We start from the raw sequence: 14,941 nt of genomic DNA, 5'->3' as shown, positions 1-14,941 counted from the left end.
AATGAGTGCTTCTGAGTGTTTAAAACCCTATAAATACAGTCATTCTCACAAGTATTAGGCCATCTAAACTATGAACCACCATAACATCCGAGTGACAATACACCATAGATCCAAGTATTAGGCCATCTAAAGAATACACCATAGCATTGTAAAGACGATGATGACTATAACAAATGGCTAACAAAACCATAACAAATCCCTAACAAATAAACAAGATGATGACAATACACCATAGCATTGTAAGGAACATGTTAAATCTATGCAAATGTATCACAATGGACCTACTTGAGAAGCTTAGGTTTGATAGCCAAAGAAAAATAAAAGATCATATAAAATCTACATTTTAGGAGATGTGAGTTTCACCTCTCTGCAATGGAATTTCGTTTGGGTTTTTTACAAAGACAATGGAGTTTGATTTTGGCATAGGGAAAAAGAAGGTAAAAAGGTCAAAATGTTAGGTGAAATGCAATGGGATTTGTTGCTCACTTTTTTAGAGGGAAAACCAACACGAGGGCATTTTTATCCAAAAACACTCATTGGGATGCGTTTCACCCTTTTTTGAGAAATTAGCCAACTTAACCCTCTTTTGAGAAATTCAGATAAAAATCATATTTTTTTTAGAATTTTCCCCTTATGTTTTTGGTCTGAAGAAATGGTTTTCGTTCGCTTCATTTGATTCTTGCCTTTTTTCTTTGTTTTTCATTCGGTGCCACGCACGGGTCTGCAACTAGTAACATAAAATTTCTCAAACTCTTGCACCACGATTTGACCGAAAGACCCCGCGCCACTACGGAGGAAAAGGGCCATTTTCCGCTGGCCGAAGTTAGGGCATAAAAGCCATTTCCCAATAGCTTCGATCCAGCAAGCGAAGGATTCGATGCTTGCATCATTGCTACGAGGACAAAGGGGAGAAATCAATTGACGCCTGAACGCGAATGGTAAAGCTGCTGGTTCCGAAAGGGCTATTTATACCAAAAGCGCTCTTTAGCAATCCCTTCCCCACTCTGCTACAATACCCGAAAGCGTATTTCACACCCAAGGCGCTCGTTAGCAATCCCTCATCTCTTCTCTCTCGCAGAAACGCCGCGTCGGATTCTATTAACCCTAAGGTACTTAGAGGAAAAAAGGAAAACAGTTGAAATCCTTTGTTTCTCCTCTTTTATTACCTCACTATATTTCTCTACGCTGTTTTTGTTCAGATGGAGACCGAGTTCTATATGTTCGGACCGTATAAAATACATCACAAGGAAGTATTTTACTCCACGGAGCTATCGTTTGCCATGGTGAATCTGAGGCCTGTTATACCTGGTACTAATCTTTATTTCATATTCTTTCTCATGAAATATGGGGTTTTCAGAAGGTGTGAATTTAATCTCCTATGAATTGATTGTTTCTGTTTATTTATTTACTTTTTTGTGATGGAGCTGTTTTAATTGTTAGAAACTCAACAAGCATTTGCAAATGATTGGAAAGTATTAAAGAAAATAATTAAACAATGCAACTTACGAGAAATTGGAAGGGCATTTAATTATCTTTAAAAAAGGCGAACAGAACTGGTATTTGTAAGAGGAATAGGATGATCATAGCAGCATGTTGTGGACTTTCCCCTTTTGAATGTGGACCATTAGCTATATACTTTTTTAAACCATCCATTTTCAAGAAATTAGCTGAGTGACTGGTATCATCTGAATGGATGAGTAATTAAGGTGAGGGATAGCTGCTAGGAAGACACACCTGTGTCAAGGAGCTTCCTACTCTGCCATCCATACAATTTTGAGGCTCTAAAATACTCAAATTACATGCACGGAATAGGTTACCTTGAGTTTTTTTTTACATGTCCTAGTAGTAGCATCTCACAAAATAACTAATAATCTAATAGTCTACGAAACTCTGGATAAATGTACTATAGAGTACGGATCTATCTTGATAAAAGCTCGGAAATCCATCACCGAACCAAATGGAGGTAATGGCTGGCTGTTGGCGCCTACGTCTATTCTGGAATACTTAAACTTCTAGTTGTATGTTCTCATAAACTCCCCCGGCTTGGACAGATTCGTCTCTGTTGATGTAAAACTCTTCTATTTCTCGTAAAACTCTTTACAACCCACAATGTCCTAGTAGTATAATCTAGTAGTCTATGAAATTCTGGACGATATGTGCTCTAGAGTTCGGATCTGTCTTGATCAAAGCTCGGGAATCCATCACCGAACCAAATGTAGGTAATTGTTGGCTACTGGCGCTCCCGTCTGTGCTGGTATAGTAGAAATCCCAGTTGGATGTTCTCATCAACTCTACCCGGCTTAGAGAGACACGCCTCCGGTGATGTAAAACTCCTCTATGTCTTGTATAAATCAGGGTTTAGCCGTTGAACCTTCTCTTACGTGATCCAAGTGCACTCTGTCTCAAGTCGTCCACACCACTTCGGTAACCTCCAGTGTGGGTGGTGACTATTTTCGCATCAAGGATGTCCTCAATTTCCTTACTTTTCTTGGGGAATGAGGGTAGAGGTGGTAAAGGAGATTGGGGCAGCATTGGTAAGGGAGTGGGGATGAGGGTAGAGGTGGTAAGGGAGTGGGCATGTTTGACGTGGTAGCTCCAGCACCATGAGTTGATCCAATAGTGCAAGAATTTGATGGAGCGATTAGGTCTGAACAAGCAGTTTGGAAGGGTACAACAAGGTCAGGTTCAGAAGGTAGTCCCTTGAAAGATACTAGGTCCTCCACGTTAAAAATGTTGCTGATGCCTAATTCTGGAGGTAGTTCGAAGAAATATGCATTGGCACTAATCTTCTTTAACACTTTAAATGGACCTGCACTTCGACCATTCTTTACTGTGCCGTAGAGAACGTCTCAAGTCTGATGTGAACCATTACCATGTCACCTTCTTTGAACTCATGATGCCTATGGTGCGCATCTGCAGACGTTTTGTAATATTTGTTCCCAACAATTATTTTTCTTCTGATTCAGCATGCAATTCATTAATGTGTAGGGCAAAGGATTTTGCTGATTCAGATGGCCTATAGAGTCGGGTGAAATATGAATAAGATCTATGAGTTTCCAGGACAGATAACTTGTGACTATCACAAAAGGTCGATAATCTGTTGATCGGTTGACTGAGCTATTGTAAGCAAACTTAGCCATTGGAAGGACTTTATCCCAACTAGAAACATGGTCATCCACACGATACCTCAAAGTATCCCCAAGACTTCAGTTAATGACCTCGGTCTGGCCATCTGCCTTGGTATGGAATGCCGGAAAAAAAATTGAAGCTTGTGCGTAACATTCGTTACAATGCCTTTGAGAAATAACTGGTGAACTTGACATTATGATATAGTATTATGGTTTTTGGTAATCCATGTAGCCGAACAACCTCCCCAAAGAAAAGTTTTGCTATTTTTGAAGCATCAGAGGTTTTTGAGCAAGGGGTGAAATGGGCCATTATTGAGAAACGATCAGCAACTACAAAGATGGAGTCATGACCCCGTAAAGTTCTAGGGAGGCCCAGAAGGAAGTCCATACTCAAATCCAGCCATGGTGCATATGTCATAGATAGAGGAGTATATCAACTGATGCTTTGTTTCCTCTGTTTTGCTACTTGGAAAGTGCGACATTGACTAATAATCCAGGCTACATCTCTTTTGAGACTTGGCAAGTAGAATCGTTCTTCCACCATGGTAATTGTCATTTCTCTGCCAAAGTGGCTAGCAGAGCCACCAGCATGAAGCTTTCTCACAACAAAGTTTCTAAGGGAGGAATTGCGTAAACATAGTCTGCTGCTCCTAAATAAGAACCCGTCTCGAATCAAACACTCAAAGCCTAGACCAGGATGACCCTCAATCTAATAAGTGTATGACTTTCCAAAGTCAGGACAAGATGCATATTGACCTTTTATTCTTTCAAAGCCAACTACTTCTACACTCATGGAGTGTAGTGCAGACATCCTGTTCAATGCTACGATAGGCTTATTCTCAACACCAACTTGGTGTTTGAGAACAACGTATGTTCTTGTAGAAATTCAACCCACTTCATGTGCCTCAGACTTGATTTCTTTTGTGAGTTGAGATACTTTAAAGCTTGATGGTTGGAGTGCGACACAAACTCCCGGGTATTATATAATGCATCTTTGTCATATGTGGAATACCGTTGCTTGACTCCATTTAATTTCTCACTAAAAAAAGCAATGGGGTGACCCTCTTGACTTGGAACACGGGGTATTATATATGGGAAAACGGTTCGTGAGCTTGAGCTCATATTGCTTATATGAGCTAGAGTGCCACAAACACATGGGTCCCAAATTTTTTGGGGTGATCCAAAGAATTCATTTGGAAGGCCTTTATATAGATAGGGTGTGTACCAAAAATCAGGTCCATAGGATCATCCCAACCCGTCCAAAAGAGGTCATATTGCATCTTTGTCATATGTGGAATACCGTTGCTTGACCCCATTTAATTTCTCACTAAAAAAAGCAATGGGATGACCCTCTTGACTTGGAACACCACCCATGCCAACTCCAGAGGCATCATATATCACCTCAAAGATTTTAGAAAAGTCAGGGAGCGGAAAAGCTAGGACTTTGATCATTCTTGTTTTTATTTCTTGAATGTCCATTGCAGCAATCTTGGTCCACGCAAATTCTCTCTGATGGATACAATTGGTGATGGGTGCCATGATGGACCTAAAACCCCTAATAAGATGTATGTAAAATGCTAAATCATGAAAGGTGCGCGCATTATGTATTCTTGCTGGTTAGGTCACTTGGTAATTGCACACATGGTTTGGTTTCGGTTTTGGTTTCTGCCACCACTAAAACCGAAATATTTTGGTTTTGGTGGAAATTTCGGCCGAAATCATGTAAAAATATGGTAACAATTTCGGTTTCCTTAAAATTTAAATTTTGGTTTCGGTTTCAGCGATTTATGTAGAAATCATAAAATTTCGGTGAAAATTTTCAAATTATGGTGGACGTTTTTAAACTCCTGGTGGAAATTTTGTAAATAGGGTTAAAAAACGAAATTTTAACAGAAATTTCAAGAAAATTTGAAAATTTTCCGAAATCTTGTAAATTTTCGATTTAAGGTAAATTTCATGTTGGCCTTGGCCGAAAACTGAAATTTCAGCTTAAATGTTTCGGTTCTTGCCGAAATTTAAAACTTTGATTGCACGTACGTTTTTGGGATCAGCAGAAACCCAAGGAAAAGCACTTAAGTGCTTAGGAAGGAACACTTCCTTGAATTGATGTATAATTTTTCCTTCCCAAGGATTTTTAAAACTTCTTAGTGTGCCAAATGCTCCGTACTAGTGTGGCTGTATATCAAGATATCATCAAAATATAGAGCCATATATCTCCATATAAATGGCCTTAGTACTTCTGCCATGCTTCTCATAACAATGGTCGGTACATTGGTCAAACCAAAGGGCATGACTAGCAATCCGAATGAGGATTTATGGTACCCACTCTTCAAATCAATCTTGGAAAATATCTTAGAATCGGCCATCATGTTGAGCATATTATTAACCTAGGTATGGGAAACCTATGCTTAATAATGATCTTGTTGATCACCTGACTATCTACACACATACTCCAACTCCTTTCTTTGGTGTAAGCAAGGTAGATACAGCACAAGGGTTAAGGCTTTCTCTAGTAAAGCCTTTGCAAAGTAGTTCATCAACTTGCTTTTTCAATTCAATATGTTCAAAGGGATTCTATAGTGGGGGAGATTAGGGAGTGATGATCCCAACACTAAATTAATGGAATGTTGAATATCACGCATGGGAGGAAGCTCTTCTCGGAGCACCTCAGGGATGAGGTCACTAAATGCATCTAGTAAAGTGGCAACCTCTCTCGAGATCTCAAGTGGAGTTTTTTGAGAAGACTCCTTATCTTCCTTGGTGACTAGGACATAGCATACAATGCACCACACACACTTTAGGGGTACACTCATCTAACATTCTAACTCTCGGGTATCTTCATTGCGTGCCCCTCTTCTGTGTTATAGATCATCTTCTAGTTTGTAGATCATCTCTTCAACATCTTCTTCTTGGAGCAGGATAGTCCTCTAACATCTGGCGGAAATTTTGAATTTCAAAATAGCCTGTCTCCCTTAGAGTACAGATGGCGGAGTGTGTGTGGCTTTAGGCCTGTCTCATCAGATCTAGTGGACCCCACTTGCCGTATTAACAGCTATCTTGATATTTATGAAGCACTTTCTCCAAGATCTATTTCAGAAGACACCTTTAATTCTCATTGGGAGATGGATCAAGGTTTAAGTCCGAATGGGCTTAGGGAGGTGGGCTTTATTGAAGAAATCTTTAATCCTTTTCGGGAGATGGATCAGGAGCTTGGTGGTGATGGGCTGGGAAGGTGGGCTACCAATCACCCTCAGTGGTTTCCGGTCAAAGGGAGGCGGCCCATCTTCCGGAGATTATTAGAGTGGGGCCCTCTTCATATAGTTTTGGGCCTGTGGGTCGTTGTGGAGCCTGGGGAGCTTTGGAATCCCCTGAGTGTTATTCGAATATTGGGATCTCAATTCCATTCCTGTCTAATCAATTACTCTTTAGGAGTGGAATGGGATGCCCTTATTTTGTTGCTTGTCTTTCGTTCTCGTCTGAGGTAAAGTCTTTAAGATCAAAGACCTTATCCAAAGGTTGTAGCACGGAGACTGAAGATCTTTCCGAAGATTTGGCGGATGTGGTTAGGCATCTAGATTTTGAATCAGTTTCAGAAGATGATATCTCTGTGGGGGTGGATAATCTCCCGAGGGATGATGTTCTGCTCATTGAGGGTGCCTCGGAGCCCCTGGAAGTCTTCCGTTTTAGTGTGTGCTCGGCGCCTAAGGCTGTGGTGGTAAGGGAATGTGTCGATCCTTGGGGCTTTTAAGCAAGTAGGGTGGTCTCTTTGAATCTCGGAAGTATTATTTTCGACAAATTCGTGGAGCAATTTTGCTCCTCGGAAGTGGTGAATAATTTTAATGGAATCATGGTGCGGTATAATTCTCCATTTGAGGCTAGGGAGCTAAGAAGGGTCGAGGGCTGTCCTATGCCAAAGTTGGGGCGAAGCTATTGTAGAAAGAAGAGATCTTGTTGCAGAAGTGGAATAATTTTATCTGCTAATCTGGAAAAGGATATAGACGGTGTCCTACCTGTTTCTCCAATGAAGCCTCTAAAGCCCATTCTGATGATAGACGAAGTTCCATTTGGGGATACTACTGGAGATTCTTCACTTGGGGTGGATATTGTGGGTGAAGTACCAAATAGCCCTGAAGAATTGGATGTGGAATCAGATAATGTCCCGTATGATATTCAGATGAAGCCTTTGAAGCCTCTTTCGGAGACGGTATAAGGGTTATCTGGGGTAGAAGTTGGGGAGGCCTTTAATATGGAGGATATTGATGGTTTAGTGTCTCATACTCTGGGAGTTAGCAAGTCTCTGGGCTTGGTTTATGCTGGGTCGGAGAAGGATTTCATATCTGAAATTAAATGTGCGGAGTTGAGGGATTCAAAGGAAAAAGAGTCTTTGAGCAAGGGTTCTATAGAGCCTTCAAGGAGGAAGATCAGGGACCTTCAGAAGCTGAGGATGGACATTAACTTTGGAAAAAAATTGGAAGGGGACGGGTTTTCTAGTGATATGCAAAAAAGAAAACCTAGCGGGAGGAAGGGGAAGCCGTCTGCCAAGTTAGATTTATAATGAAGATTGTATCTTGGAATGTTAATGGCCTGAACCATCAGGACAAAAGAATTTAGGTTAAGGAGCTGGTTAAGAAGATTAAGCCGAATCTCATCTGCTTGCAAGAAACCAAAATGGAGTCGGTTAATAGGGGAGATCTGCGAGGGTTGGGGGTTCGGGCTGAGTCGGAATTTTCCTATGTAGGATCTAATGGTGCCTCAGGTGGTATTCTAGTAGCTTGGAATGAGGACGTTTGGAAAAAGCAGGAGGAATGGAGAGGAAAGTATTCTCTGTCGATTGCTCTGAAAAAAGAGGCAGATAATTCGATGTGGTTGTTTCCGGAGTTTATGGTCCGGTTCTTCGAGTGGAAAAGGGTCTGTTTTGGGAGGAACCGGAGAAGGTCAGAGATGCTTGTCCTCTGCCGTGGTGCATTGGTGGGGGTGATTTTAATGAGATTATGAAAGTGGGGGAAAGATTAGGTTGTGTAAGAACCAATTCTCAGATCCAAGCTTTTGCTGATTTTGTGGCGAAGTTTGAGCTAATAGATCTTCTTTTAGCGGGTGCTTCCTTCACATGGTCCAGAGGTCCTAATCGGAGTCGTCTGGATAGATTTCTTATGTGCTCATGGTGGCTGAATTTAGTTCCTGACAGCTCTTAGAAAGCATTGGTACATTCGGTTTCGGATCACTGTCCCCTTCTTCTTGACCCTCATCTTGAGTCGTGGGGCCCTCCCCCTTTTCGATTTGAGTTGGCTTGGCTTAGTTTCCCCCAGATAGAGGATAGATTGGGGAGTTGGTGGTCTTCATGCAGTTTTGAGGCCCAGTGAATGTGGCGATTGGGAAAAAACTTAGATTTGTTAAAATAAAGTTAAAAGAATGGTCTAAGGAGCAAAATCAGCAGGTGAATAGTAGAAAGCTTTGGTTGGAACATAGGGTAAAAGAATTAATAGCTTTGGAGGAGTGTGGGTTAAGTTATGAGGAAGATTGGAAGGAGTTAGGGAAAGTTAAACAGGAACACAAAGGGCTATTACTCCAGGAAGAAATATCTTGGAGGCTTTTAGGGTAAACTGGCTGGTGGAGGGTGATAAGAATACTGCTTATTTTCATGCTATGGCCAGTGCTAGAAGGAGGTCGAACAAAATTGAGTCTATTTCAGTAAATGGTGCTATAATTAGCTCCAAGGAGGAGGTATCTTCAGCCATAGCTGACTTTCATTCTGCTCTGTACGCTTCAGAAGGAGTCCTTCGCCCCATTCCTGAAGAAGTGGAGTTTAAGAGTTTGATCTAGATGAAACAATCTTCTTTGTGGGTAAAGGTGATTGGTAGCAAATATGGCTTTTTAAATGGGAATTGGTGCTCAGATTATTCATATAGCAAGAAAGGTGGGACTGTTTGGCGAAAAATTTTGAGGTTCAAGCAAAGATTTGAGGAGGGTATTCAGTTTAAAGTTTATAAAGGGGATCGTATAAAATTTTGGATGGATGCTCGGTGCTCTGATGAACCCCTGAAGACCCTTTTTCCTGATTTGTTCTCGGTGGCTTTGAAGAAAGATGTGTTGGTGTGTGATTGTTTTGAGAGGGTGGACTCCAAGGTGGTTTGGAAGCCTAGCTTCAGAAGGAATGTTTTTGACAGGGAGTTAAATTCCATTTCTTGGTTACTTCTTTTGATTGAGAATTGCTATATAAAAAGAAGTGGGGTGGATAAAATAATTTGGATTTGGGACCCATCCGGCTTCTTCTCTGTGAAGTCATTTTATTCTTGGTTGGTACATGCTTCAGGCTGCCCTCTTGCAGCTGCCGTTTGGAAATTTCTTTGGCCTCCATCAGTTTCCTTTTTTGGTTGGGCAGTTTGCTGTGGGAGGATTCAGACCATTGAATTTCTTAGACAAAGGGGAATGTGGCTGGTAGATTATTGTTCGCTTTGTATGGAAGATGGTGAATCTATCGATCATCTGTTTATTCATTGCAAGGTTGCAAGGGAGATTTGTGGCCTCATTCTGGATAGGTTTGGTATATGTTGGATCTTCCCAAACTCTATACCAGAACTTGTGTTGAGTTGGGATTTTGTGCCTTGGAAGAAGAAAGGGAAATTGCTTTGGAAGCTGTGTTTGATAGCTTTGTGGTGGGTTATTTGGAAAGAAAGAAATTCGAGAGTTTCAATGGAGTGGCTAAGTCATCTTACTGGTTACTTATGAAAATTATTGCTTTGGTGATTTTTTGGGCGAAGAGTCTTCCTCAGTTACAATTTGTTTCAGCTTTTGATCTGTGGGAAGGATGGAGAATTCTGTGTTGAGAAGGGGTGAGGAGAGAGAAGATAGTTCAAAGATGGGAGGCTCCTCCTGAAGGGTATTTGAAAATAAACTTTGACGGGTCTAGTTTGGGTAATCCGGGCCCGGCTGGTATTGGTGGCCTTGCTAGGAATTCTGTAGGGGTGGTGCCTTGGGCCTTTGCTGGCCCAATTGATAGAAGCGACTCATCTGAAGCGGAAGTTAAAGCGGCTTTTCAAGGAATAAAACGTCTGAGTACGGATATGTTCGATAAGGTGATAGTGGAAGGTGATTCTTCTAACGTAATCAGTTGGCTATCTGGGAAGGTTGTACCACCGTGGCGATTTCTTAGTTTCTTTGAGGAAATCGCTGATCGTGTTTCCGGTTCATCCATAGCGTTTAAATTTGTTAGACGATCAGCCAATAGTGAAGCTGATTCCCTTGCGAGATCGGGTGTCCATAAAGAGGGTTTGGAATGGCTTGATCAACTCCCTCCGTGAAATGTATTTTTAGTCTTTTCTTGATGTAATTTTTCTTTCCTTTGTATTTCTGTGGACCATCTCGGTTCCATTCTTTCAATATATTGCCATTTCAAAACAAAAAAAAAAACATCTTCTTGGCCTTCTTTCTCTCTGTGTACTCCTCCAAACAAGTTTTGGGTTGGACACTGGTAAGCATAGTGGCCAACACCTCCACACTTATAGCAAACATGTTTTCAATTACCCTTAGAGCTCTCAACCATGGTTTTAAATTTCGGCCATAATAGTCGAAATTTCGAATTTCGGCCGTGACCGAAATTTAAAACTGAAACTGAAATTTAAAATTTTCGACTGAAATTATAAGATTTTCACCGAAATTTCCACCGAAACTGAAATTGCTACTGAAATTTCCACCGAAATTTCATTTTCGGCTGAGAATGAAACCGAAACTGAAATTTCAATCCTTGCTCTCAACAACTACTCCTTTTCCTTTGGTGTCTCTTTACTGGGATAAGGGACTGTTACTACCTCTCAACACGGTGGGAATGGGAGGGGTAGACTTGGGCTGTCGGTAGCCCTAAAAAATCGCTTCCTTGAAAACACAGAAATGACAGAGAAGGCACATAAATAGACAAAACTTCATCATCAGACGTCTACGAGGACCTAATTGCTAGAGACATGATGTGAAGCTATCACTTAGGACAGGGGTCAGATTTAGAAGAGGATTGGGAGGATGAAGTCAGTGAGGGGCCGTCTCGAGAGACTGGTCAGTCTAGAGACTCCATGGATGCAGATCTCAGCCGGAAGATTAAATGTTGTCTTGAAAGGGCTGAACAGGCCTCGGTGGGAGAAAATGTGGAGTTGCGAAACAAGGAGGAGCAGGCATTCTAGGAGAATTTGACAAGATGTCAAAAAGGGCATAGAGAAGGCACATAAATAGGCAAAACTTCATCATCAGACGTCAACGAGGACCTAGTTGCTAGAGACATGATGTGAAGCTATCACTTAGGACAAGGGTCGGATTTAGAAGAGGATTGGGAGGATGAAGTTCGTGAGGGGCCATCTCGAGAGACTGGTCAGTCTAGAGACTCCATGGATGCAGATCTCAGCCGGAAGATTAAAGGTTGTCTTGAAAGGGCTGAACAGGCCTCGGTGGGAGAAAATGTGGAGTTGCTAAACAAAGAGGAGCAGGCATTCTCGGAGGAATCTGACAAGATGTCAAAAGTGGGTCAGACGCTGGGCATTTGTTTTGAGGAGAATGTAGAGAAGACGAAGGAGATGCTCCTCGACATCGAGAAGCGAGACACAGTCGAGAAGGGGAAGATGGCAGGTAGGGGTAGCACGTAGCTCAGGGCTCTGAAGAAATGAGGGGTTTTTCTTACGGTGTAAATAGTTTTTAGTGGGCTTTTGTGGGTTGTCGTGGTGGAAATTGGTTTTGGAAGGTTTGGAAGGGTTTGTTGGAAGAAGAAAGGTGGGAACTTGTTATTGTTCCGGTTATCGAACTCTTTACCCTAATTAAGGAATTTGGATGGAAATGAGATTATCCGAGTGTGCTTGATGGACTTTTGGTCCTTCACCACTCGAGGAATTATCCTCTGACAATCTCTAACATGCTAGGGTGAATGGGTATTTGATTCGCTTTATGAATGATTAGGTGTGGATAAAGCCGGTTTTTGATTTTGTTGATATGTAATGTCTTTTTGTAGACACGGTTGGTCTCTAAATCATCTTTTCTTGGCATAAGAATCAGTTCTATGTCTCTCGTTTTCTATACACAGGGGGACTCTGGTCCCCTTTGCTTGTAATGATCTTAATATATGAATATATTGTCAATTTTCAAAAAAAGCTATCACTTAGGACAGTACGAGAAGATCCAAAAGAGTGAGTGACAACGTGTGTTACCTGAATCATATGAGAGATGACGTGTGGCACCCAGATCTATCACTTGGAAGCTTCTAACAGATAAGAGAGTGATATCTCTCCCATATGATAAATGAGACATGTAGAAAAGGTTTGTTGATGTTGTGAATTGTAACAGTAAAATGTGGCAATGGTGTGGTTGGTATGACCATAGATCTAACATCCTATAGATGATGGCGGAGCAGTTCAATATGATGCGTTAGATCCTTGACTCTGAGGATGTCCCATAATTGCGTGGGTTAGGGTGAGGGATGTGGCATAGGTAGAGGGCCTCAATGAGCCTCTCCTTGTGTAGGTCGAGGGGGTAGGTCCCATGTCGAGGGTTTGGAAATCCATGCGTATAATACTGTTGTCCATCTCGTCCTCTACCTTGGCCAAGACCACGTTTGTCAGCACGTCCATGATCGCATTTATTCGATCGTTATGCAAAATATAAAACATGAAAAGTGTCAAATGAAGAAGATAAATTTGCCGAAGGCTTGGGAAATAGAGGTGTGGATGTCGTGAGACCATCATACTGCAACAATAATATCCAACTTAGTAAATGTTGGAAGCTCCTTCCATGTAAGTTGTGATGTGGTGTAAACCTTATATTCATCTTCCAAACCAGTCAACGTATGACGGACTTTGGCTTACTGCTCAAGTGCGCCCCCAAAAGCGGAGACTGAACAACCGCCAGGTTGTCGAGGACACGTCTGAAGAGGAGGCGGGCGCCCTTTAAGTTGACCACCCCACCCACGCCAACGCCAAGGGCAGGCAAACGGGAATCGACCGAGAACCTGAACCGCTTGACTGGCCTACCTCCGGGTCGGGATGGATGAAACCAATCAGAAGTGAAAATAGCGCAAGTGAAGCCGGGAAACGGACCGCAGCACAACGACTAGGACTCGTGTCGGAGGAGTTTTGAGCGTGTTTTTTGGGAAAAAATAGATAAAAAATGTTTTTCCTCTTAAGCAGAAATTTATGTGTAGATGTAGTACCTATACTAGTTCAGGGTTTTTGCCCAAAGTTGGAGAATCTGAGCTTCAGACTGGAGTGGATATAAATCTTCAAGAGCCTTCTAGAGTTCTCTTGTAGATGTTATGATGAAAACCTGCAAGGACCTGTGGGAAAGAGTAAAGTTGATCTAGGCAATGATCAACTGACCTAAGGTGCCAGCGTTCATTAATCATTGATCTAGACAATGATCAACTGATCCTAAGGTGCCAGCATTCGTACTCTGAATGTTTCTTCCAATTGGGTTCCTCATTGTCACGGAAATTGCCTCTCTGCAGAGCAGGGGTAAGGCTGCGTGCATCTAGCCCTCCCTAGACCCCACAATGGCGGGAGCCTCGTGCACTAGGCCGCCTTTTTTTTTGGGTTCCTCATTGTCAAGTTAGTCCTTCTTCAGGTGGACCTAGATATCAAGTGGAATGACAAGCCCCTCTTGATTGTTAAGGATTCACTAGGCACAGGCAATGGGGAGGACATGACCTTTCCAACATAGTTATCATGCGTTGTTTTATGGTGACGAGTTAGGAGGAAAGGATTGGAAAGGAAGTGGAAGTGAGTCAAGGAAAGTAGAAGAGGTGTCCATAAGAAATAGAGGTGTTGTGAATTAATGTGTTTCTGTAGAATCTATGAATCAAGAGGAAGATTGGTTTTAACTTTGAAAAGATAAAGAAGATGTTTCAGAATTATGGGAGTACAATGAAAAGCGGCAACAAAAAGATGGGGTGAGAGTTTTTGGGTTTTCGAAAGGGGGGTCTTGTGGTTTTGTGAATCACAAGGAATGGGTGGGATGGGGGATGTATGAAGGAAAGATGTGATCTTGGTGACCCTCAGAGGAAAAAGGTGTGAGTGGTTTTTGTGATTAACGAAGGAAGGTGGTTTTTTTAAGTTCCACAAAGGGAAGGAAAAGGGACGTTTATGGTTCAAGAAGAGATGGAATGGGGAATCTAGGGTTCATGACGATGAGAAGTGTACTTTTTGAAGATCGTGACTGATTGAGAAGTGTACTTTCCGCCGCCATTCGGATGGGTCAAGCTGAATTTTGATGGGAGCTCGATAGGCAATCCAAGTAAAGCTGGGATTGGGGACTGATGAGGGATGGCAAGGAAACAACAATCATGTCTTTCTTGGGACCGGCAGAAGAATGCGATGCGAGAATGTGACGCGAACGAAGCTGAAGCAGCTAATAGTGGAAGGGGACTCAGTTAATGTAGTAAGTTGGGCATCAAACAAACTAAGGGTCCCTGGAGGATTCAAGGACTAATCGCGGAAATCTTAGATCTAATGACATTATTGGAGCCCAAGATTGAGCACCAGAGGAGGTTTGCAAATGAGGCGGTGGATACTTAAGCTAAGGAGGGAGTCCTCCTGGAATCTGTACTAGTTGAGTTATCCATTAACTCACCATTATAAAAGGTCTTTGTAATTGGTCTTCGGATTGTTCCTTTGTACTTGTCGCCGTGGGACATCTTGTCCTCGGCCAAAACTATTGAATTTTATTGAATTGTCATTTTTCAAAAACAAAGAAGGAGAATGATTTGAAGTAAAAGGAATCTGAAATTAGCATTTGGGTAGGGGCAAAGAGGATGGAGTTTTAAGATTGGAAAGAAAGAAAGAAGATTGAAG

The 14,941-nt window shown here is 41.9% G+C and overlaps 1 protein-coding gene across 1 annotated transcript in view; it reads left to right on the top strand.

Moving 5' to 3' along the window:
• Window positions 1–694: 694 nt before the first annotated feature.
• The window catches only part of FHIT (FRAGILE HISTIDINE TRIAD), a 37,331-nt gene continuing 23,084 nt past the window's right edge, over window positions 695–14,941 (top strand). Inside the window, exons 1-2 of the mRNA XM_077383104.1 lie at window positions 695–1,109; window positions 1,200–1,311. Coding sequence (XP_077239219.1) covers window positions 936–1,109; window positions 1,200–1,311 — 286 coding nt within the window. The 5' untranslated portion in view covers window positions 695–935. The remainder of the gene's footprint in view (window positions 1,110–1,199; window positions 1,312–14,941) is intronic.

This window comes from Tasmannia lanceolata, unplaced genomic scaffold (assembly GCF_043159265.1).
Source record: "Tasmannia lanceolata isolate RefF3 unplaced genomic scaffold, GAP_Taslan_0.1 ptg000006l, whole genome shotgun sequence".
Lineage (NCBI taxonomy): Eukaryota > Viridiplantae > Streptophyta > Magnoliopsida > Canellales > Winteraceae > Tasmannia > Tasmannia lanceolata.
This window is presented reverse-complemented; position numbering and strand designations above follow the sequence as displayed.